Genomic DNA, 22,741 nt, shown 5'->3' with positions numbered 1-22,741 from the left:
AGGACCATGAGCGACATCAATGGTGTGGCGGAGGCCTTTGTCTAGCAGTGGATTTGTCGCGACTGGTGATGATGAGGATGTGTTTCCTTTTAATGTAATCTTTGTCTTGGGGATTGTTTGTGGAGTTGGACAATGAGAACAGGGGTGCGGTGGAATGCATCGTTAAAGAAGTGGCCCCCCAGGGCACGAGTGGTAGTTGAGTGAAATTTCCAGATCTGCTTGCAAATAATCCATTGTGCGATTTACAAAAGCCCCCTTGTCTCGGGGAGCTCATAGTCCCGCCACCGCCACACCAACAATAGGCGGGTATGAAACATGCCAATTCCTCATCTGAAGATCAATTCCTGACTGATCCTCCACAATTCAAGAGAGATGGACTGTTATTATATATATTAGTGTGATTCATTTCTCTTCGGCATTAATAGGTAGTTTCAGATGCGCTTTTGCGGCTGACTGAAATGCTCTTCCTTCCGATATTAGGACTCAACTGGAGCTATGCACTTTTATATCTATAATGAAAGCTAATTATTTGAGAACTGCTTTTTATGTTTAGTTTGTTGTCCCCCCCCCCACCTCATCTCCGATTAACACGGTTGACATCGTACGGTGCGAAAGAAGTTCAACATACATACATGCATACGTAGTTAACTCATCAAAAGGGCCAAGTGGCATTGCAACCAAAAAGCTGAGAAGCAAGAATAAGGAGGGGTGTTGGGAGCAGTGATAGGGTGAGTGGCAGTGTGGGGTCTGATATGGGTGGCTGGTTGCCTATTGGGGTAATGTTGGGCTCAGTGGGATGAGTAGTTGTAGAGGACGCCTTTTGGCGCCTTTTAATGTCCTCTGGTCTAACACCGTTTGAGACGAGGCTCAAAAGAAAGCTGTCTCTGGTGTGGACCAATCAGTTTCACGGACAATGCATATATTATCAGAGTGTGTTTTTTGTTTGCTTTCTGACCACAAGCATTGTGGTTAATGCAGACATGATTCCTTGTAAAAGGTTTCAGTTTGGTGTTTTAACATCTTAACACCTATTCTTGGTTCTTTCGGTAAAGTCACGTAGAAGGGAAATAATAAAAATAAAACATAATAAAATAAAATTCTCACGACGTTTTGGCCACAACACAAGCAGCCGTCCTCAAGTGAAGAACAGAGCTGTCGGAAAGACAGCATCCTAATTAAACGTCGTGAGAATTTTATTTTATTGTTTTATTTTTATTATTTCCCTTCTACGTGACTTTACCGAAAGTCACAAAAGCTTTAAATCAAAATCTTAACACCTGTTTTGTTGCCAAAAAAAAGGGGGGAAACCTATTATCAGATGTGTATAATGTTCACTACAGGACAACGTCGTATATATTTGATGCCTTGGTGACTGAGGCATAGGCGAATATCGATATAAAGCAGTTACACCGTATATAAATAGGCTACTGGACTAAATATCGTGTAAATTGCTTTAAACGTGGGAAATTTGCTTCTCTGTGCTTTAGAAGTAAGCAAATGTACACAAGATTAAGAACACATTACTGACTCTGAAAAGGTTGGGTTTTGCCAACATCTTTATAAAATGACATTTATCCCGTGCACAAACGCTAGACCGAGTGTGGGCGGTTAATTGCTCACGGCAGATACGTGGCGGTCGGATATGCCTTGTTGTACTGCTCTGCCGTGTTGCTTCTTAACGTGCACCAGTGCCGCCCGCTCTGCACGCGCCTTTCGCCTCGTGTGCTCGAGCCGTCGCAAATGAAGAGAGGCATCCGATGGAGAGCGCATGAACATCGGCCCCGGGGAGGCACTCAACGTGTGCGTGCGGGCACGCGTGTGCCGCCCCCTTGTCAGCTTGCAAGATGCTCACACACCGGGCACAATCGGCATTTGCGTGGCTGCCCGCGCGAGTTGAAGGTTTCAGAATGCCATCAAGGCTCGCCCGGTTATTTATTTCATTCGGCACTATCCCCGGCGGAGCCTACGCCCCACCCATCACGCACAAAGACAAAGATCCCCCGTATAGCCTGAACAGACTGTTGGAACAAGTGCTGTTAGCGAGCTCCTATGAAGGCCGGCACAGCACACGAGGGGGGGTGGGTGGCCAACACCACGCCTGGCCGCCTTTGTCTCCCTCGGTGAAGACGTATACACACCGCACTAGGTACCCATTTGAGGCTGAGTCGACCTAGGGGAGGCCCAGAACCGGTTCAGATAATCGACACAGGTGTTGGCTGTGAGCGGGAATCGAACTTGGGTCGCCGGATTCGTCGCGCAGCTTGCAAGCCGCTACGCCACCGCTCCCCACACTCACGCAGGCACGTGCGTACGCCTGGGCGGGCGTGTGGATGACCACAAGCGTGCCGCCGCCGTTTGCGCGCTCACTCGCTCGCCCTTTCCTTGGCTGACATGAGCACTCGACGCACGTACGTGCAGGTGTGCACGTATATATTCTTTTTGCTGAACTAAAATATAGGCAGCGGCGGCCGGCAGTAGGTGGTGTAAAACAACATGTGTGACCGCATGATGCCCCCCCTCCCCCGCCTGTTTTCACTAGGCACGCCGATGCTTACACAAACACGCGCACTGTCGTCACATAAACGCACACGCTTCTTTATTGGCATGTGCGTGCACATGAGTTGATGCGCGTGCATGCACATATGTTAGGTTACACACAAGCTTTGGGGCACATGTGTACACTGTCGTAGATTTTGGGATGCACACATTTGAACAGGCACATGCTTGCATGGGGACACAAAGACAAATATCCCCCGTATAGTCTTTGCAGACTGTTGGGGTAAGTGATGCTAGCGAGCACTTTTGAAGGCTGACTGCACGCACAATATCTATTTTTGACTGCACGTACGTGCGCGCTGGCTTACTGGCCCCCAAAGTGGCTTTGTGCGTGGGACGGCGAAACGCCGCAGTGTCTGGCGCACTGGGCGCTCCTCCCCGCCCCTCGCTCGCGATGGTTCGTCAACACCCACCCCTTCCTTCGCAGCGCGGTAGCATCGCAATGCCATAAGTTCGCCGGTGCACTAATTATTGTTCGGTCGGTTAGCCTGGCAGGTTCGTGAGATTTCCCCCCCCCTCCCCCCCTGTTGTTTTTTTACATGTGAAAAAACCATCATGAACGCGTCAGAAAATTGGGCTACGTTTCTATTCGGTAGGACAGCTTCCCTGCGACACACCACTGTTTGTGTACAATTTAGACGTACACCATCCCCTGGTCATTCACAAGTTTGCTGTCCGCGTTTTTGGCTTTCCGCGAATCGCGTCTGAAACTCTACACGACTGCATCGAGAGAGAGAGAGAAAGTGGTTAAAGTGATGAGAGAATGTAATGAGTTACAGTGATGAGAGATTAAGTGGCCAATATCATTTTAGGCCAATATCATTTTCCACAAAATTTGCCATTCAAGAGCATCTCCGGAACGTATTCCTCGCGAATAGCGAGGCAATATTCTGCATATTGAATACTAGCTTTACTACCCGGCTTCGCCCGTGACTTGGATTCACCACGCCAGGCCGCCTTTGTCTCCCCAGTGGCGATGTTCACACACCACAGCAGTTACTCGTTTGAGGCTGAGTCGACTTAGGGGAGGCCAAGGACCGGTTGAAATAATCGTCACCGGTGGTGGTCGTGAGCGGGAATCGAACTCGGGTCGCTGGGTTCGTAGCGCAGCGCGCTAGCCACTACACTACAACGCGGTACGTGTATTTTTATAATTTTTGCATGGTGTACAGTCTGGAAAGTACCCACATGGCAAATTTCAAGTTTGTTGCATGTCGGGAAGTACGCTAAACATTTTGAACAGACACATATAATCACAACTTTGCCTTTTATTATATTGTATATGTACTGTATAAATCCATGGGATAATCAAATTGGATGAGAACCTCCCCAAGCCACCACCGTCTATCTCTTAGGAGTCTGAATATTCACCAATCCATCTAATTTGTGGCACACGAGCCGTTTCAGCTCTCCATCTCCGCAGTATAATATCTCCTCTTGATTGCTGTTACTCCTTTTGTTGCCTCGACCACTAGCCATCGTCACTTGTCGCGATGCGTCCTGCCTGGGCCCACTCACTTTTATTAATGGTCACAAAGGTAGATGGACTCTGGATACTACGCCACCACTCTTCTTAACACAAGGTAAATCCGTTGCTCATGGGAGATAACAAGGTTGACAAACTTCGACATCGGCGTTTATGTTATTTAATTTCTGGTTCCATTTGGTTACATTGTTTCTCCGCCTCGCACAACGGGGAGATGCATTCGCAGTGTTTCCGTTTGGGATTCAGCGTAGGTTTGGGGTGTCATGGTGGAGAGATGTTAACTACCTCGCCTGGTATACAGGTCATGGGTTCAATCCCGACCCTGACACCTGTATATTTTGAGTTTGCATACTCTACCCGTGGTCGCGTGGATTTTTCTCCGGGTTCTCCGGTTTCTCCCTCCACATTTAGAATCAACAACATGCGTTTAGAGCATGTGGCTGCTCTAAATTTCCACATGATGATAGCCGCCACTTCGTTGAGCTATCATTTGTGGCAGGTTGCTTCTGAGAAAGACCTAAATAGCTCAGGGGGCCTTACCTGGTAAAATAAAAATTGTTAGTTTAGTTTAAATAGTAAATACACTGCTCACGATCATTACCCCTCCCGCAGTAGGCCAGCGAGGCTGTATGCTCCCGTTCGAGCCCGAATTCTGAGGGTGCATTGCGTCGAGCGTGTTATCTGTTATCCTTTCTTTTTCCACCCTTTTGAAATTCCCACTTTATTCTTGGGTTCTTTCATGAGGATAAGAAAATGCTTACAAACTCTCTCACCGAGTGTAGTTCATGGCCTGCATTGATGTGTGTACTACTTTACACACTTTTCAACGTTTGCCTCTTTTTTTATCTGTTATTGTCTTATGTGTCCAACCAATGCAAAGTGGGTGCTTCTTCTAGTCTGTTCAGTTGCTCATCATTTAATCAAAGTGTATGAATTGGTCTAAAGCGGGTGAGTGTTAAGGTACTTACATAATATATTATTATACACAGGAGATGTTTATCCCACTTAGATTTTATTTTTGAATGTTGGTATTTTGCAGTTGCTATGACGTTAAGATGGGTGTGTGGTATTTTATATAAGCGGTGGATTATGTTTTTTCTCAAAAGATAATGAACTGCTTTATTTGGGGCTCATATGTCACCATGTCTGTCAAGTGAGATCATAGCCTCGATAGTAAATCCTCCACGTGCCCTGTAGCAGTGACAATTCATACAACACAAGAAAGCATTACAAAAATGTGTTTACTTCTTTGATATGTAAAGTTAGCAACGATTAGGGAATGGTTATCGAATAAAAACGACTTACTTCCAGTAACACATACCGGGGTGGCTTGATTCATTTTTTTAAATAACAGAGTGAGCACTGGCAGATTCTTCTTGCTTTCAAGCTTGTAATTTTTTTTTCATGTATATATGTATCATTGTTTCAGTAATGTAAACAAATTTTTTTAAAAAGTTGTACGTGAGATGATCTCTGCCCATTCACAAATGACTGAAAAAAACAATCACATTAATATTGATTCCGCCACTAACGTGGTTACATTTTAGCTATGGGATTAAAATATTAGCTTGTTATTCCATTGAACGATACTTTTTGCGGCAGGGTTGGTGGGAAATTACTGCCCTCTACATTGATGAGCAGAGGTCAGTTGCAACGATCTCAGACGCAGCTCTGCGGTATCCACTTCTGTGCGATCTCAGACGCAGCTCTGCAATATCCAGTTCTGTGCGCCGTTGTTGAATTGCTCTGCAAGAGATCTCAGTGGCTTCTTAATCGCATGACGTGACAACAATAGTTCAGTCAGGATGAGATTGGAGGACAAATATACATTTTGAAAAAATTTGGATGACAAAAAGTTGGGTGTCATCCGCTGGTAGCATAAAAGGAGCTCTCGGCTCCTTTTATGCTACCAGTGTGGCCTGGCTCCACCCTGACCGTGCCTCCCTTCTCGAACCCACTAGCAGGTTCCAGGGGCCTCCAGATAGGGTTCTCCGTGACCCTTGCCCTAGTTCCTCCGCTCTGCCAACACACCCTGACCGGTGTGTGTACTGTCTGTCCACCACAGTTGCTGTCGCTGTCCACCAGCCGGCGCTATTACACTACACAAGGATAAGAGGAGTGACCAGCAGTTGGCAGATGATAGAGTCATTTTATCACCTGCGCATGTCGCGTGGACCTCAAGTGGTGTTTTTGAAGCTCTAAATATATCCTTTTGCAGAACTTTCTTGAAAATATTCAAAATCTGTTATTGTCCTTTGGCTCATTGGCTCCGCTTAGAGCTTGCTTAAACAATTGTAGCTTGATAATAATACTGGTCTGGAAAGCCAATGTAGAGACAGAATGAACTACTTATATTAGCTGCTACCTATAATACTTCACAGCAACATTTATTGAGAACTGCTCCTTGTGTTTAGTTTGTTGTCCTTCCCCCGCACCTCCGATTTAGCACGGTTGGGTACGTACGATGCAAAAGAAGTTCAACACACAAACATACATACAACATAATTTATTCGTTTAGTTCCTGAAAGAGAGCCTTCAAACCTCGTGGTGCTCTTCAGGGTAAATGAAGAGAGCGAGCGAGTGTGTGAGTAATCATTGGAAAGATGTGATTAACCATGCAAAAAAGATTTAACTACACTTATTTGCCAATCTTATTTGACAGACAACCATTACAGTTTTACCATGTTTAGTGGTGGTCTCCTTGTCCCAGGTCGCGTCACAAACCGCACCTCTCCATAACATAGGCTCAGCCTTATGCAGTCTATTCTTAGTCTTAAGCCTCACATTACCATATTAATAAAAGTATGCGGCCCTTGCCCCACCACCTTCTCCAACCATTATATAAACGGAGTGGTAGCTCCTGCAATCTCTCATTTACTTGATACAGCTGTCGTGGCTGTGACGGTACCACCTGAAGACGGAAGCTTGTGTTGCCTCCGAAACGTGATTTTTATTTTATTTTACTTTTTAATGTTTTTACCTTCGTGACTTTACCGAAAAAACCTAAGAATATGAGTGTGTGCATATTTTATTGTTTTCTCCCTGAATTTAATTTTTCACGGGTCTCCATTGTAAAATGCACGCGCACGGTGCCTTAATAGAGGTTCTCTGCCTGCTTGTTTTCCACGGCATACAGCGATGATGCATGGACTCATCGTAGTAGTTTTTTCCCACGAATTGTCATTATTAAGCCTCCCTTTGTAAGAAGAGATGGCTAATGTTGCTGGCCCCTTCCCTGGTCCTAAATGCGGCATTTGATGGATTTGCGCTCATTGCTCTGTGTAAGCACTCGCTTTGCTTAACATGGGCCTATGTTGTAAAACTTCGCTGGGATTGACTTTTTTGAAGGGATGGTTAGTTGGAAACAGTCCAACTGATTTGGCAGTTTAACACGTAGTAGGCTTTCGCGACCAATATTATCCTCGATAAAGGTTTTTTTTGGGGGGGGTTAGATCACGTAAATTTAATTGTGTCGTTAAACCCGCGACCACCCGACGTAGCCACTTAGTAGTAAAGGTTTGTCACGTAAATTCTGGCTAATCGCCAAATGGTTGTAATCACCTGCAAAATGTCACGGTACGAATTGTAAATGTTGTTGGTTTACTTTCCAAAAGATCGGTCCGTGGTACTGAAGTCGTAACTAATTGGCACGTGTTGTTTACGTGACAAACCTTACTAATTGGCTGTGTCGGGTAGTGGTGGGTTTAACGACACATTTATATTTCCGAGATCTAACTCAATTGTTTTTTTTGTTATGAACTGGTTTGACTTTTGTTTTATATCCAGTATTAGGCCGATGGGCTGGACGTTCAACGTGCAATAGTGATTCTAGATTTGAAGCTTTCGTGACTGCAAGGAATCATCTTCTTAGGTTTTTTCGGTAAAGTCACGTAGGTAAAACATCAAAATGAATGAAAATAAAATAAAATCAAAAATCACGACGTTTCGGAGGCAACACAAGTCTCCGTCATCAGGTGGGACCGTCACAGCCAGATTAGCTGCATCAAGTGAGGCAATGATTCAAGATGTACGCCGTCGCCCACCCTTTTGGCCTTGCCCCCCCTCCCTCCCGATACGTTCCATTCATTGGCTACCATAGTCTGATGAGCTCCCCCCTCCCTCTCCTCCCCCCCTCAACTCGCTTTTAAGGGATTACATCTTGAATCATTGCCTCACTTGATGCAGCTAATCTGGCTGTGACGGTCCCACCTGATGACGGAGACTTGTGTTGCCTCCGAAACGTCGTGATTTTTTATTTTATTTTATTTTATTTTCATTCATTTTGATGTTTTACCTACGTGACTTTACCGAAAAAACCTAAGAAGGTGCAATAGTGAATTGATTTATAATCTCATTACACGTGGCATCAAAGTGCATGCGTACGAATCAGTTATTTTCTATTTATACAAAAAAAACGGAATGTCTTCATGGTAATGGTCTGAATCAGAGACGGAACAAGAAGTTGTGAAACATGATGGTTCAGACAGTGTCAATAAAACAGTACTGATAAGGCATGAGAAAGAGCATGTAAGAAAGGACAAATGAGACACATATATGAACACAATTGAAAGTGCGGTTGGCTATATACGGTGCGAAAGAAGTTCATTTCTGAGTTCAAGAGCCCTGCTGTTTGAACCCAGAAATATGAGTTCTATTCCTGGTCACGGCTAATCATTTTTGCCACCCCCCTTCACCAACTCAAGATGATCAACATGGGTTGGGTTGTGAGCAAACAACACCTGCACCTCCGGTTTCCCATGCCCATCCGATTAGCACGGTTGGCTATGGACGTTGTGAAAGAAGTTCAACATACATGAGAGAGGGCTTCATCCAAAAAGAAACTGAACTATTATCGACTCGCATGTCTTTTTCGCGTACATTTTTTTTCCCATATATTTATGATGCAATATGTTGTGGTGCATTAATTATCTGTAATGCAGAAACTCAGCAGTTGAATTGGTGGTTGACGCAGTAATTGCACCATTGGGTACGATGCACTCGTTGGTAATATAATGAAGGGTTCTTTATAAAGCTGTACATTAAATAGGAAGCTGACATGGTGTATGTAATAGTTAGCACGCTGGACTTGTAATCCAGAGGCTGCCGGTTTGATTCAATCTCCCGGCACGGCAGTTAAAGCAATGGTTTTGATTTCACAATGCTCCCGCATCCGTCCTCCCAGCAGTATTGATGGGTACACCACAGTCAATTGGCAGAGGTCGCATCTGGTAAGATGAGTACTCCCATACCTGGCCAGCGTGGAAGAGTAGGCCAAACACTCGATCGAGGGGTTCTCTCGTGCTCCCTCTAGCGGACGCCCTTCTACCAGCAGTGGGGGGGAGCATGCAATTTCAGGGCTGCACATTTACCTTTTTTTTCATCATTAAATCGGTGTATGACCTATCAATGGGGAGGGGGTTAAATTGCCCAGATGAGGCATGTACAAGTCAGAGCACTAAGCCAGCACCACTTCGATACAAGGCTCAAATACTAGCAACCACCCATAATTAAGCTGGGATCTCCAGTGTAGAACCTGGTCCATTGAACATTAAGGGAAAAAAAATTAGTTTTTCAACTTCATTTTGCTTTTTCCAACTTTTAAAATGTTTGAACTTGAAATGCTTTTCATGCAACGGACATTTTTCAAGGCATATATACATTGTGTGCATCTCGTGTGGATAAAGAGACCAACTGTTAAGTGACTTCCGAGGTATTTATTAATCAATATCCTGGGCTACTCTCCAATACCAGGTGGTACACTGGTCATTTGTGAGCATTCCAGTGTCATAGTCATCTCATAACATAGCATAATTGGAATATAATTGAAAGAAAAAAGCCAAATGTATGTTTTTATTACTATCTGAAAGAGAACCTTTAAACTCACGAGGGCTTCCTGAGAATATATAATTGAATATTAGTTTAAAGCAATCACTGTATATGAAGTTGGAATTTAGATGCGGTTCTGTATGTCTGTATTGGAAACACTGGTAAAGTATGGCTACAGAGACCTACGACATGCACATTGGGTTAATAGCTAAATTGCTGACTTGGTCACACAAGCTGCCCCGCTATAAATAGTGAATACGTGGTGATTTCCTCTCTCGGTGTGTAGACCATATCTCACCACAAGGAGCCCGAAAAAATCCATTCCACATGACTCACCGTGCCATTAACGTCCAACGCTGTCGGCTGTAGATGGGGAAGGCGGTGGCAGAGCCGTACCTCACACTGAATAAACCCGCCCTACCTTAAAATATAGTAGTCGGTGTGCGTCAATGTGTGAGCAGCACTCGCGGATGTCCAGAGTTTCATTTGCTTTACGATCGGACAATTGGAGATAGAGTGAGGCAGACACAAGCCAGCGCTTTCTCAATCGTGTGTTTTTCAGAAGTGACCTTCACTCTGGGACATAAATGAACCCCCATCATTGCTCCATGATTCACAAAATAGGTATTGCATTGTGGGAACTTCAGTTTGGCTATCCTATGGATTCGCTGGCATAGGAATGTGTAACTTGCACCGCTGGCTCCCAGTGAAATATAGAGGAAAGCACTGCCCCATGCTTATTTGAGCAGGGAGATGCTGACGTTTACTAAAGAATGAATTTGCATCAGTGTCTCCATGCCCATATGAGTTTGGGGCATTGCTCATATCCTTGGGCACCCCTGAGCAATTTCTATTCCGGAGATCAGTCTCTCCCTGTGACAAAATGCTATAATTGATTTTCTTGGTGCGAATTTAAGGTCACCCTTACAATCTACAGTATGTGTCCTTCCCCACAATATTCAATTCAAAGATTTACCGGTTAATTGATAGTCGCTGTTGTGAACGATTTTGGTCACCAAGTGGATCGCGTTGTTGAAAGGAGCTAGTGAACAATTTCGGTTCACCAAGTGGATCGCAATTCTGAAGGTAGCGAGTAAACAATTTCGGTTCACCAAGTGGATGACCGGCACTGTGCTGAGCGTGTTTGTGTATCCCCCCCACCCCTTGTCTCCCCATCTCACAGAGGGACACGCTGAGCAAGGACTCTGAGAACCCTTACTTACGGACAAGAGGTGTCGCTGCCTCCGTTCTGGGAGCGTGCAAGGCGGTAAGAAGACTCATTCTCACTTTCACGCTCACGAATCACAAACTCGTTGGTGAGATGTTAACTACCTCGCCTCGTATACAGTAGGTTGTGGGTTTGATCCCGAGCCTGACGCCTGTATATTTAAAGTTTTGCATGTTCTCCCCGTGGTCGTGTGGATTTTTCTCCGGGTCCTCTGGTTTTCCCCTCCACATTTAGAAACATGCGTTTAGAGTATTTTGCTGCTATTTGTTTCTATATGATAAGCCACTTAGTTGAGCTATCATTTGTGAACGGGTCACTTCTGAAAAAGAGCTGTATGCCTCAGTGGGCCTTACCTGGTAAAATAAAATATTGTTTAGTTTCACGCAACATGTTCAATGGCTCTTCATAGCAGAGAGTTATCGAGGTCATATTTACCATATGACCTAGATAGGAAATTAATGCTGAGAATGTTTCTAAATGAACAGTGTTAAATTGGAATATGTACAATAACCCATTCGATATTAAGTAACTGGCAAATCCTTCGAAAGTCAGACATATATACGTTAACTAATTTGTGATGGTGAATAAAATATTACTTTGTAGGGCAGTGTTATTTGTTTACGTGTTGCTTGTCTGTGGTTTATGCTTGTGCAATATCAAATATACACAGTAGACCCTCGATTACCCATGCTAATGACTGGGAGGATGACTGTGGATAATTCAAAATTGCTAATAATCCAAAAATATTCATTTTACGCGGATCTCTTTGCCACAAACCATGAATATACAATTGACCGATCAATGCACGTGCTCAGTGATAATACATTCCTTCTCTGCCCACTAAGTGGGGAGCAGAACCACGCCAATCAACATCAGTCAAACTCAGGCCATTGTTGCAAAGATATGCAACTACTGCACTGTAGAGGCGATCACGTGGATTTCGGATTAACCGGAGCACATATTTGGTCGGTCTAAGCACATGACTTGTAATAAACATTTCCAACAAGAACGATGTATAACTGTTTTTAGATGATTCATTTGGGCTGAAAGGAAAATCCACGAATTTATGTCAAAATCTCAGGTGCCCAGTTAATCCGCAAATCGGATAAACCGCACGCGGATAAATTGACAATCTACTGTATATATTATTTGTTGTTTAGAGCTCACTTTGCTCGTCCACCTCTCCTTGCCCACTCGGATCAAGGGAGTTTAATCACTCTGCCGAGAGGGTTTTGTACTAAATGCTGGGGGAATCGTCCTCCGTAGGTTTGCAAACTCATGCTTTATTGCTGTCCAATGTGGTCTTGGGTCGTGCTGCTTGTTGTTCGGCATGATGTCCCTCTGAAGAAACTTGTGGCATTCGGAGCAAAACTTTGGACATCATGCCAAGCAACATTGTGTTTGTGTTGAATTTCTTTCACACCGTACGTAGCCAACCGTGCTAATTGTAGGTGCGGGGGGAAGGACAACAAACAAAACACAAAAAGCAGTTCTAAAGAAATGGGTTTTCAATCTAGATTTAAAAGTGCATAGCTCCAGTGACTTGCTAATATCAGAAGGAAGAGCATTCCAGACCGCCGCAGAAGCGCACCCGAAAGCGTGCGATGCAGTGACCGTCTTTTGTTCGATGGCTAGCCAAAAGCTGCAGCTGTGAGGATGATCGGAGTTCACGTGATGGTTTACGCCCCTTGACGAGATCAGCAAGGTATTGTGGCTTCATGGTACAACCCGAAAACACATCGAAGACCAATGGGTTTTTCAACTGGTGGCCCATGGGCCAAATGTGGCCTGCGACGGCTCTGTTTTTAACAGGCCACGGCTCGGTGGACCACTCCACTCCCGGCATGGCAGTTGAAACAATGACACAAGTTTCTTAAATTCCCCCACCTCTGTTCTACCCAGGAGTACACCACAGTAAATTGCCAGGTCTCGTGCGGTGGACTAAAGTGTGGGTGCACCCACCTCTGCCAAGATGTTTTGCCAACATGATAGAGTAGGCCAAATACACTCTAAAGGGGCTCTGTAGACCCCTCTCTGGTCGAGGCTGTTCTGTCCACAGTGGCTTGAGCAAGGGAACACAGGTTTGCATAATGGCAAATGCGCTCTCTTCTGCCAATTTGCAGGGGGTCAAAAGTTAAAGTGTTGCAGCTGCCTGGTAATTACACAGATGAATGACATCAAATCATGGTTTTGAAATGCAAAATGAACCTCGGGAATCATGGACAGCTTCAAACGGTCGCTGTCAGCTTGCAACCTTGCTTTCTCATACTTTGATCACATTAGAGGTAACTGATATAAAGCAATCTAAATTAATGATAATTCACGAATGTAATTATTTGGTGAATTAGACCTGCTTAATGCATCCCAATATTGTGTATCATCATCAGCAGTAGCAGCTGCTAAATCATTATCACCACCACTACCACAGTCGTGTAAAAATTACTCAAAAACATGTGTCTGGGAACACTTGAAAGTCATTTTAATCACTTGAGTCATGCTGCCATTTCTTACACACGAGTGAATTGGGTTCGCTTGACATTTATTCATTTTTAGTTGCCTACGTGAATTTGCATTGTGCCCGTTCTCTGCTGTCCAGAGTCCCGTGACCTACAATCCGATGCGGCCCGTGCCTTACCCGATCCCTTCGCCTATAGTCCACGCCACCTTTGCACCAAGTAAGTGGTCCTGGGTTTTTCCTTTTTACACGAGTACAAACACGATATCCAAACTTTTTTTGCGTAACCATTTATTCCAGAGATTATTATCGGGGTTTGATGACTCGACTAATTGCACGACACGATAGTTGGGGAAAAAAGTCTCGCACCTCTGTTCCCGTGTGTTGCCGACGGGAGGTAATGGGTGAGGCTCTGTGATGGCATTGGTGTGGGTGTCACGTGTGCGGTGGTTTCAATGCCTTCAGGAGGCAAGATTTTAGGGTGGTGACCATATTTGAAAAGGGCCCAAGTAAAGAATCACGACAAAAAGGGTTGTCAATTTTGAGTTGAATAATTGTTTACAATTGGATAATTAATTGTCCCAACTATAGACACGACAGTCTTCATTGAGCTCCCCAAAAACTGAGATGGTTGCATGCCTACACACAACCTATATGAATGCATCGGTGTACTCCGTAACAATACAGTGTAGCTCGATCATTTGTTTGTCAGTCTGCTCGTCCTGGTGAGGGTCGCGGCGGCATTATGTTGAGTAGGGCGGTCCAGACTTCCCTTTCCCTCTAGTGTAGATATGGGACCTTTTTTGCAAGTATCCAAAATGATTAAAATGAGAATAGGTTTTAACCTTCTCTGTAAATAAAACAGGTGTTAAGATGTTCAAACACCCAGAAGTCGGAGCATGTTTGTTTGCACGCTTTGCCACAAGTGCGTGTGGTTAATGCAGACTTGATGCCTTGCAAAAGGTATCTGTTTGGTGTTTGAACATCTTTACACCTGTTTTTTGTCAGAAATTAAGGGTAAAACCTATTCTTATTTTCATCAATAAAGTGTGGATGCACTTTTTTTTCGAACGACCTGCCTGCCTTGCTGCTTGTTTACCACACACTTACTTCCCTGCCTGCCTACCTAGCCACTCACCTACCTGTAAACAAAACTTGAATCCCCCGCTATGCATGAGGGATGTATGGTGACTTAGCTGGAAAATACTTGAAGCGAACTGTAATTTCCTATAGACATGATGTTAAAATGGGGGGTTGCATTCCTAGCCCACATTTCTGGAATAGAAAAAAATGCGTGACTAAATGTCATTGAAGTGTACAAAAACACATCTGGCTATAAGGTAACATACATTTTAACTTTTAATAATGATTGCAAGTAATAAGATAGAAATTTAACACATAGGCATTCGCGACCAATATCATGCATAATAGAGGTTTTTTGGGTTAGATCGCGTAAATATATAAATGTTGTGTCGTTAAAAACCGCCACCACCCGACACAGCCAACTAGTAAGGGTTGTCACGTAAACAGAACGTGCCAATTCGTCACTCGTGGCAACGCAGCGCAACGGTGGCGAGGTGGCTGCGAAGCGTCCGCGGGGGTCTGCGCGTGATGCTGTGCACGCGCGTGCAAAATTGCAAGCAAACAGATCACACGCAAACACCAACAGCAGGCATGCGCGAGCCCACGTGCGAAAACAAACACGTGCGCGTGTTGCCGCATGACTACGCGGCACACACCACAACATGCCCCAGCCAGCCAGGCCGATTTGGCCTGGGGCATGTTGTGGTGTGTGCCAGTCGGCTGGCTAAACACTTAGGGAGTTGCCACCTGTCCTGCTTTTTCCCAAAGACGTCCTCTGCAAGTCTTCCCGGGGCATTGAAATTCCCGGTTTTTGTTAGTTGCGTAATAACAATGATGATGATGATGATACGCCGCTTGAGATCACAAATCCAGAGGTAGTTCTCCCTCTCTCCTGGTAACGAGATATTTGTCTTCGCCCAGTTAAATGTGCCGGGTGTTTTTTTTGCGCCTCGGAGATGGCAGCATGATTCGCGTATCCACCACGTAGTGACTTTCAGAAATGTAAAGGGGAAAAAAAATGTGTATAGTGTAGTATACTCGTACAGCACACCAGTGTGTGGAAGAGCCAAGCCACACCATTTACAATTTACAAACTGAGTCCGACGTTTCGCCAGTAATTACAACTAGCGCAAGAGCGCAGAAGTGTGGTCACCACATCTACGCCTCTATATAAGGAACGGAACAGTAAGACTTCTCCACAAATCTGGCTGTTGCCTGATGAAGCGAGTTGTAGCTACTGGCGAAACGTCGTACTCAGTTTGTAAATGTTGTGGCTTGGTTCTCCAACACACCGGTGCCCTGTACTAGTGACGAATTGGCACGTTCAACCCTTACTAGTTGGCTGTGTCGGGTGGTGGCGGGTTTTAACGACACATTTATATATTCACGCGATCTAACCCAAAAAACCTCTATTATGAATAAGATAGAACTTACCAGAGATGAATAGCTAGGCCTCTTGGGGTGAGTAGTGGTGGAGTTATGCAAAGGGGGAGGATCAATATTGATGTTTTTGTCTTTGTCTTTTGCTACTGTACTCACGCACCACGGATTTCCCATGTAAAATAGTCAGGCAACTGGTTAAACTGTGTAATAAATACAGTCATCTGTGTAATAATTAAAATAAATTCAACATATTTTACCATCCATAATATGCCCGATGCCTGCCTGAGCCGGGAATCAAACTCAGGTGGCCGGGTTCATCGTATAGCGCGCTAACCACTGCATCAATGCTCCCCTTCCTAGTCACGTGTATACATTCAAAAACGTACGTATGATGAAAGGGAATAATTTTGGTAAAGTCCCTGATTAAGCAGTGTGTCTCTCTCTCGACTTGTCTTACGCCCATGTGGATATTCGCGATTACTTTTATTCAAGTGGCTCCCCTGGTAGCAAAGCCAGTTTTGCCGGAGCCTGTGAGTGCCGCCCATGGCTCACAAGCATCAGGCAATTTGTCTCTCTCTCACACAGATGTTGCTCACACAGATGTTGCTCACACAGCTGTTGCTCACACAGCTGTCTCTCTCACACCGTTGTCTCTTTCTCGCCCAGCCATCTCGAAGCCGATCTCCGTGACGTCTGCCAGCGGCATCACGGCGGCCGTCGGCTCTTCGGCACAGCCTCCCTCCTCAAAGTCGGCTGTGCCAACTCCTGTCCTCGCCCACATTAAGGCTGGTGCGTAACGAAAGTCTGCAGATGTGACTCCGGGGGGGGGCGGTGGTGGTTTATTATAATGACCCTGACGCCTGCTGTATATTTGAATTGCAAATTCGCGTGGATTTTTCCGCGGGTCCTCCGGTTTCTCCCTCCGTATTTAGACTCGACGTCGCTCGTTTATAGTATTTGGCCGCTTTAAATTTCCACGCAGGGATAAGCCACTTCGTTGCGCTATCGTTCGTGGCCAGGTCGCTTTTTAAAAAGAGCTATACAGCTCAGTGGGACTTATGTGGTAAAATAAAAGTTTAGGTTTAATAATCCGTTGACGTGTCCAGGCGGTGGCGCATTTTTCACTAGTTGCAAAGGTGTGTGGTTTGAACCCAGGTGCTGTCCTCGTTAATACTACAAGTGTTGGTGAATAAAAAAGTATCATATTAATATTGATTGGACACATTGGTTTTTTTTCATGCACCTAAGGCAAATGTATTTATTTTCACGGAGAGGAATACACATGTGGTCTAATAAGTCAGGGGTAAAACAATGTTAATATGTGTATTTAGGAAATAGGCAGTGATTGGTAAGTATAACATTACTCTTTGTTTCTTTCGGCAAAGTCACGTAGGTATAAAATAAAATGAAATCACGACGTTTCGGACACAACACAAGCGTCCGTCATCAGGTGGGACAACCACAGCAATTGTTTCGACTAACTGTGGGTGTACCCATCCCTGCAGTCACGGAAACTTAAAATCGAAGTGTAACATTCTTTGGTGTAATGGTTTAGCAGACTGCACTTGCGATCTAGACGTCGCCGGTTCAATTAAAATTTCTGGCACGACAGTTGAAGCAGTGACCAAGTATCCTAAATCCCCCGCGCGCCTGTGCCCTCCCAGCAGCATGGATGGGTACACCCACAGTTAGTCGATTGACAGGTAACGTGGTGGAGTACAAGTGTGGAAGAGTAGACCAAATAACCCTCTCGGCTTTTCTCAATTGGAGGCCCTTTCTCCTGCAGTAGCTTGAGCAAACAATTGGAGGGCCACATCTCTACTCTTGTTCACAAGTACATCGTGGAAGAGTAGACCAAATACCTATCGAGTTTTCTCTCGTGGAGGCCTTTTGTCCTGCAGTAACTCGAGCAAACAATAGGAGGGCCACACCTATACTGAAATAAAAATAATAAAAAACAAAAAACCACTGATGTAGACTGTAGCCTGGTTCTTAATCGGAGTGAGTGTACTGGCAGTCTATAATGTAGACTGTAGCAATGGTTATTAAACTGAGTGAGCGTACTGGCAGTCTATAATGTAGACTTATTCTTGGTTCTTTCGGTAATAAAAGTAAAACATATTCTTGTTCACAAGTACATCGTGGAAGAGTAGGCCAAATACCCTCTCGAGTTTTCTCTATTGGAGGCCCTTTGTCATGCGGTCGCTGGAGCAAACAATAGGATGGCCACACGTATACTCTTGTGCACAAGTACTTGTTTTTCACTGCTAATATTTACACCGTTTTTCACTGTCTTGCAGTGAGACATACATGAGTGACTTCAAGACAGTGTTGTGTGAGTATGTCTGTCTAAACCTGTCACTTTCTACGTGTTTTTCTCTTTTTTGCTACAGATCCAGACGCTCAGCCCAGCGTAATAAAACAGTCCACCAGTCACAGTGAGTGCATTTATTAACGTCCTAATGACCACACCTGCACAGGTGTGTATCGCTGTGAAGGGTCCGCGGGGAAGCACGCGCTCATGTCTGTTTGTCAGGGCATCCGTCAACGTGCGCTCTGGTTCCATCATGGTACCAGTAAGACGGTCAGGCTGTCGTCACTGTTGTGAGACCGGTTCTCCTACGGCCTTGTTAGATCTAAAACGATGAGTGTGTATGTGCCTAGTTACTACATGAATGAGAGAATGCCAGGACATTGCAGGGTTTTCGTAGGTTTGGTGGGTTACGAGGTAGTTGGTTAGCAGATGGTTCTGCAGCAATGGATTCTTAAAATATCTGTGTAGAGATGTGAGTGTTATACGCATCTTACATGCATTGTTTTTCTCCAGACACTCCAGTTCCGTACAGATACGGATGTTGCAGTCATTTGTTGTTTTCGATTGTATTTTATGTGTCGGTGTTTTGCATTTTTAATTTCCACTTAACTTATCAGCAAGAGAAACGGAATTGTCATTGGTTATAAGTCGGTTACTTTTGTATAATTTTTATTGTATCGTTTGCGGCATTAACCATTAACACACTTTTTCTTCACTCAACTAAACTAAATGCGACAGTATATAATTTGAATGTCATTTTCCTGAATTGTAGATCATCAATTCTCACGAAAAATGTTCGATTACCTGTATCATGAGCACAGGAATTGGGTTTAATCAATGTACATCCCTACGCATTGGCACGCATTGGCACGCATGGTTTACTCAACCATGAGATGGCAGGACGCTCGTGGAAACAGTCCAGAGTCTCATTGAGGTTTATCTGAGCAAGGAAAGACTGAAACACATACAAAGACAAAAATCCCCGTTTAGCCTTAACAGACTGTAAGGACACGTGCTGTTAGCGAGCACCTATGAAACACATACATACACACACACATATACATACACACTCGCACCTCCGATTAGCGTGGTTGACGATGTATGGTGCGAAAGATAAGTTATACATACTGATATACATATGCAGAGTTTCACATACATGGTGAGATGTTAACTACCTCGCTTGGTTTACAGGTGGTCGTGGGTACGATCCTGACCCTGACGCCTGTATATTTAGAGTTTGCATGTTCTCACCGTGGTCACTTGGATTTTTCTGCAGGTCCTCCAGTTTTTCCCTCCCAAGTTTAGAATCAACATATGCTTAGAGTATTTAGCTGGCGTAAATTTCCACGTGATAAGCCACTTCATTGAGCTATCATTTGTGGCCAGTTTGCTTCTGGAAAAGAGCTATGTAGCTCAGTGGGCCTTACCTGGTAAAATCAAATATTATTTATCGTTTAGTTGTATAGTTTAAATTCGTACACAAAAAGACAAAGATCCCCCGTATAACCTTAACAGACTGTAGGGGAAAGTGCTGTTAGCGAGCACCTATGAAGGCCGGAACGGTACACGAGGGGGTGGGTGGCCAGCACCACGCCCGACCGCCTTTGTCTCCCCAGTGGCGATGTTTACACACCGCACCAGGTACTCATTTCAGGCTGAGTCGACCTAGGGGAGGCCAAGGACCGGTTCAGATAATCGTCACCGGTGTTGCTCCGTGAGCGGGAATCGAACCCGGGTCGCCGGGTTCATAGCGCAACGCGCTAACCGCTAGACAACCGCTCCCCATACACACACACATACACACACCTGCATGCATACACACACATACATGCACATTATTGTTGAGATGCCCAACCGTTTTCTACCAGGTCACTCTGGCAGCTCCAAATCATCCCACGCTTCTTCGACCAAGCCCACAAAGCCACCTCCGGGATCATCCGCCAGCACCCACGCTTACCCGTCGCCCGCCACATCGACTCCTGCCTCCACGTTAATGCCAGCATTGGCCCAAGCGATCCAGGCTAACTCTGCTTTCCAGTCTTCTGGGGCCCCCGCGGGAGGAGCAGCGGCGGAGTGCCTGCCGTCGGCACAGTATCTGGCGACCGCTGGTGCAGCCGCTCCCCCGCCAACCTACTCGAGCTTCCACGGGGGGTCGCAAAAACCCTTCCGCCCGCCCAGCAGCACCGCGTCGCAAGCACTGCCGTCGGCCGCCCCGCCGCCCTACCCGTCCACGCCGCCAATCTCCGCGTCCCTCGGTTCGTCGGGATCTGCGGCTGAGAGTTTCCTGCCGGCACTCTCGGGGTCATTCCCCTTGGCTCAGCAGCCGTACCACCACCCTGGCGCCACTGCTGTCGCCGCCACCACCGACACGTCGGCCCTGCCATCGGCGGCCGCCCCCTTTCCATCGCTGCCGGCAAACTTCCAGGTAGGCTTGGCCACATTGTGGCAATACTACGATATGTCGTACAACATAGGATCCACGCTAATCGTATCATTCGTTTTGAAAGATATCGTCACGTCGTGCTTACTGGGCTCGTTATTTTTTGTTGTTAATTATTTGATTTTCTGATAAAATAAAATCACAGTGAATACCAAGTGACATTCTAAAAGAATAGCTATTATGCATTACGTTAGTGCTTTGTAAAACGTTTTGCGCAGCAATGGAGAGCATGGCGATTATATAACATTTTTTTTAAAGTCTGCGTTTTTAGCGGCATAGATTGTGAGGTAACAATTACATTTATACCAGGCTTATGTCGAATGAACTGCTGTTGATTGTTTATGTAATCTTTTTGTACTCAAAGTACACCAAAGCACAACAAGGTAAAACATCATGAAATAAATGTGCAAAGTAACGGGAAACTGACTTTGCGAAAATCGTCGTAACACGACGCTCGGTATTATCGCATCGTGGAAAACAACACCACGGCAAACCCCACTTCTAGGCAGCTGGCGGCGGCGGCGGGGGTGCGGCCGACGGCACGGCTCCAGCGAACGCCGGTAGCCACGCGGAGTCACGGCGGTACTCCTACAGCGACACGCACGGCGGCAAGCGGCACTCGGCCAGCACCGACGGGCAGAGCCGCTCGGCCCCAACACCACCGCCGCAGAAGAAGACGAACGCGTTCCTCCCCCCGTCGTCTCCGGCATCCGCCGGGTTCGCGCCGTTTGCTGTGGGTGCCTCGCCCACGGCCGCGTCGCACGTTCAGCCGAGCGCGGCTGTGCAGGAGATGTCGTCGCGAAAAAACCACGAGTCTGGCAACGCGGGTGAGTTGCATTTGGGAACTGTAAAACTATAAAGCCACGTTTTATTTTACCAGGTAAGGCCCACTGAGCTGCATAGCACTTTCTCACAAGCGATCTGGCCACAAATGCGAGCTAGATAAAGTGGCTTATCACGTGGAAATTTATAGAAGTAAAATACTCTAAACACATGTTTCTAAACGTGGAGGGAAAAACCAGAGGACCCGGAGAAAAATACACGTGACCACGGGGAGAGAGACATGCAAACTCCAAATACAGCAGGCGTCAGGGTTGGGATCGAACCCATAAACTCTGTATACCAGGCGAAGTAGTTAACATCTCGCCACCTTGGCACCTGTTTGTGATGGCTAGCACACCAGACTGAGAGGTTCCACCGAGTGTGTGTGCTGACGTAAGGCCCCACTTGTTATTGAAGCCACGTTGGACAACTGGGATGCTGTCGCGGTGTAATGGTCAGCAGGCTGGACTTGCAATCCAGAGGTCGCCGGTTCGATGCCATCTCCCGGTGCGGCAGTTATAACGTTGGGCAACTTTCATAAAATCCCCCACCTGTATCCACACAGCAGTATAGACGAGTATTGCCATTCGGCAGGTTGCATATTGAGTGTTAAAGTGTGGATACTTCCATCTCTTTGAGACATTTGACCAGCATCGAAGAGTAGGCCAAATACCCACTGGAGGGGTTCCTTAGAGCTCCGTCTAGTGAAGGCCCTTCCTCCAGCAGTGGAAACAAGCAAACAATTCCCAGGCTGAAACTTTACTCTTTTTACAATTAGGTTTGTTGTCCATCCCCCGCACCTCCGATTAGCACGGTTGACTATGTATGGTGGGAAAGACATTCAACATACATATACTGTACCTTGTGCATACAATATATTCATATAATTTAGGAGCTATTCATCGCTTTGTCTTTGTTTAAACGCTGGGGTCTTGCGGATGCTAACGCCGCGGCACTGTGTCCTCCTCCGTGCCAATGGTCGTCGCCACCAGCCCTGGCGGCGGGCAGCGCAGTGGACGTGGGGGGCTCGGAGAGGAGCTCACAAACCGTGGGGGGCTCTTTGGGTCGCTCTGCCTTCACAGCCCTTCCCAGCCCTGCCGGGGACACCGGTATCTCCAGCGCAGGGTGAGACCCTAAAATAAAAATTA

At 45.8% G+C, this 22,741-nt stretch overlaps 1 protein-coding gene across 1 annotated transcript in view; it reads left to right on the top strand.

The window, feature by feature from the left end:
• The window catches only part of PROSER1 (proline and serine rich 1), a 55,898-nt gene that overhangs the window by 29,304 nt on the left and 3,853 nt on the right, over positions 1 to 22,741 (top strand). The window contains exons 7-13 of the mRNA XM_078616662.1: positions 11,052 to 11,135; positions 13,693 to 13,771; positions 16,684 to 16,806; positions 18,411 to 18,455; positions 20,200 to 20,756; positions 21,277 to 21,598; positions 22,586 to 22,718. Of these exons, the coding sequence (XP_078472788.1) occupies positions 11,052 to 11,135; positions 13,693 to 13,771; positions 16,684 to 16,806; positions 18,411 to 18,455; positions 20,200 to 20,756; positions 21,277 to 21,598; positions 22,586 to 22,718 (1,343 nt within the window). The remainder of the gene's footprint in view (positions 1 to 11,051; positions 11,136 to 13,692; positions 13,772 to 16,683; positions 16,807 to 18,410; positions 18,456 to 20,199; positions 20,757 to 21,276; positions 21,599 to 22,585; positions 22,719 to 22,741) is intronic.

This window comes from Lampetra planeri, chromosome 51, assembly GCF_965212315.1.
Source record: "Lampetra planeri chromosome 51, kcLamPlan1.2.h2, whole genome shotgun sequence".
Lineage (NCBI taxonomy): Eukaryota > Metazoa > Chordata > Hyperoartia > Petromyzontiformes > Petromyzontidae > Lampetra > Lampetra planeri.
This window is presented reverse-complemented; position numbering and strand designations above follow the sequence as displayed.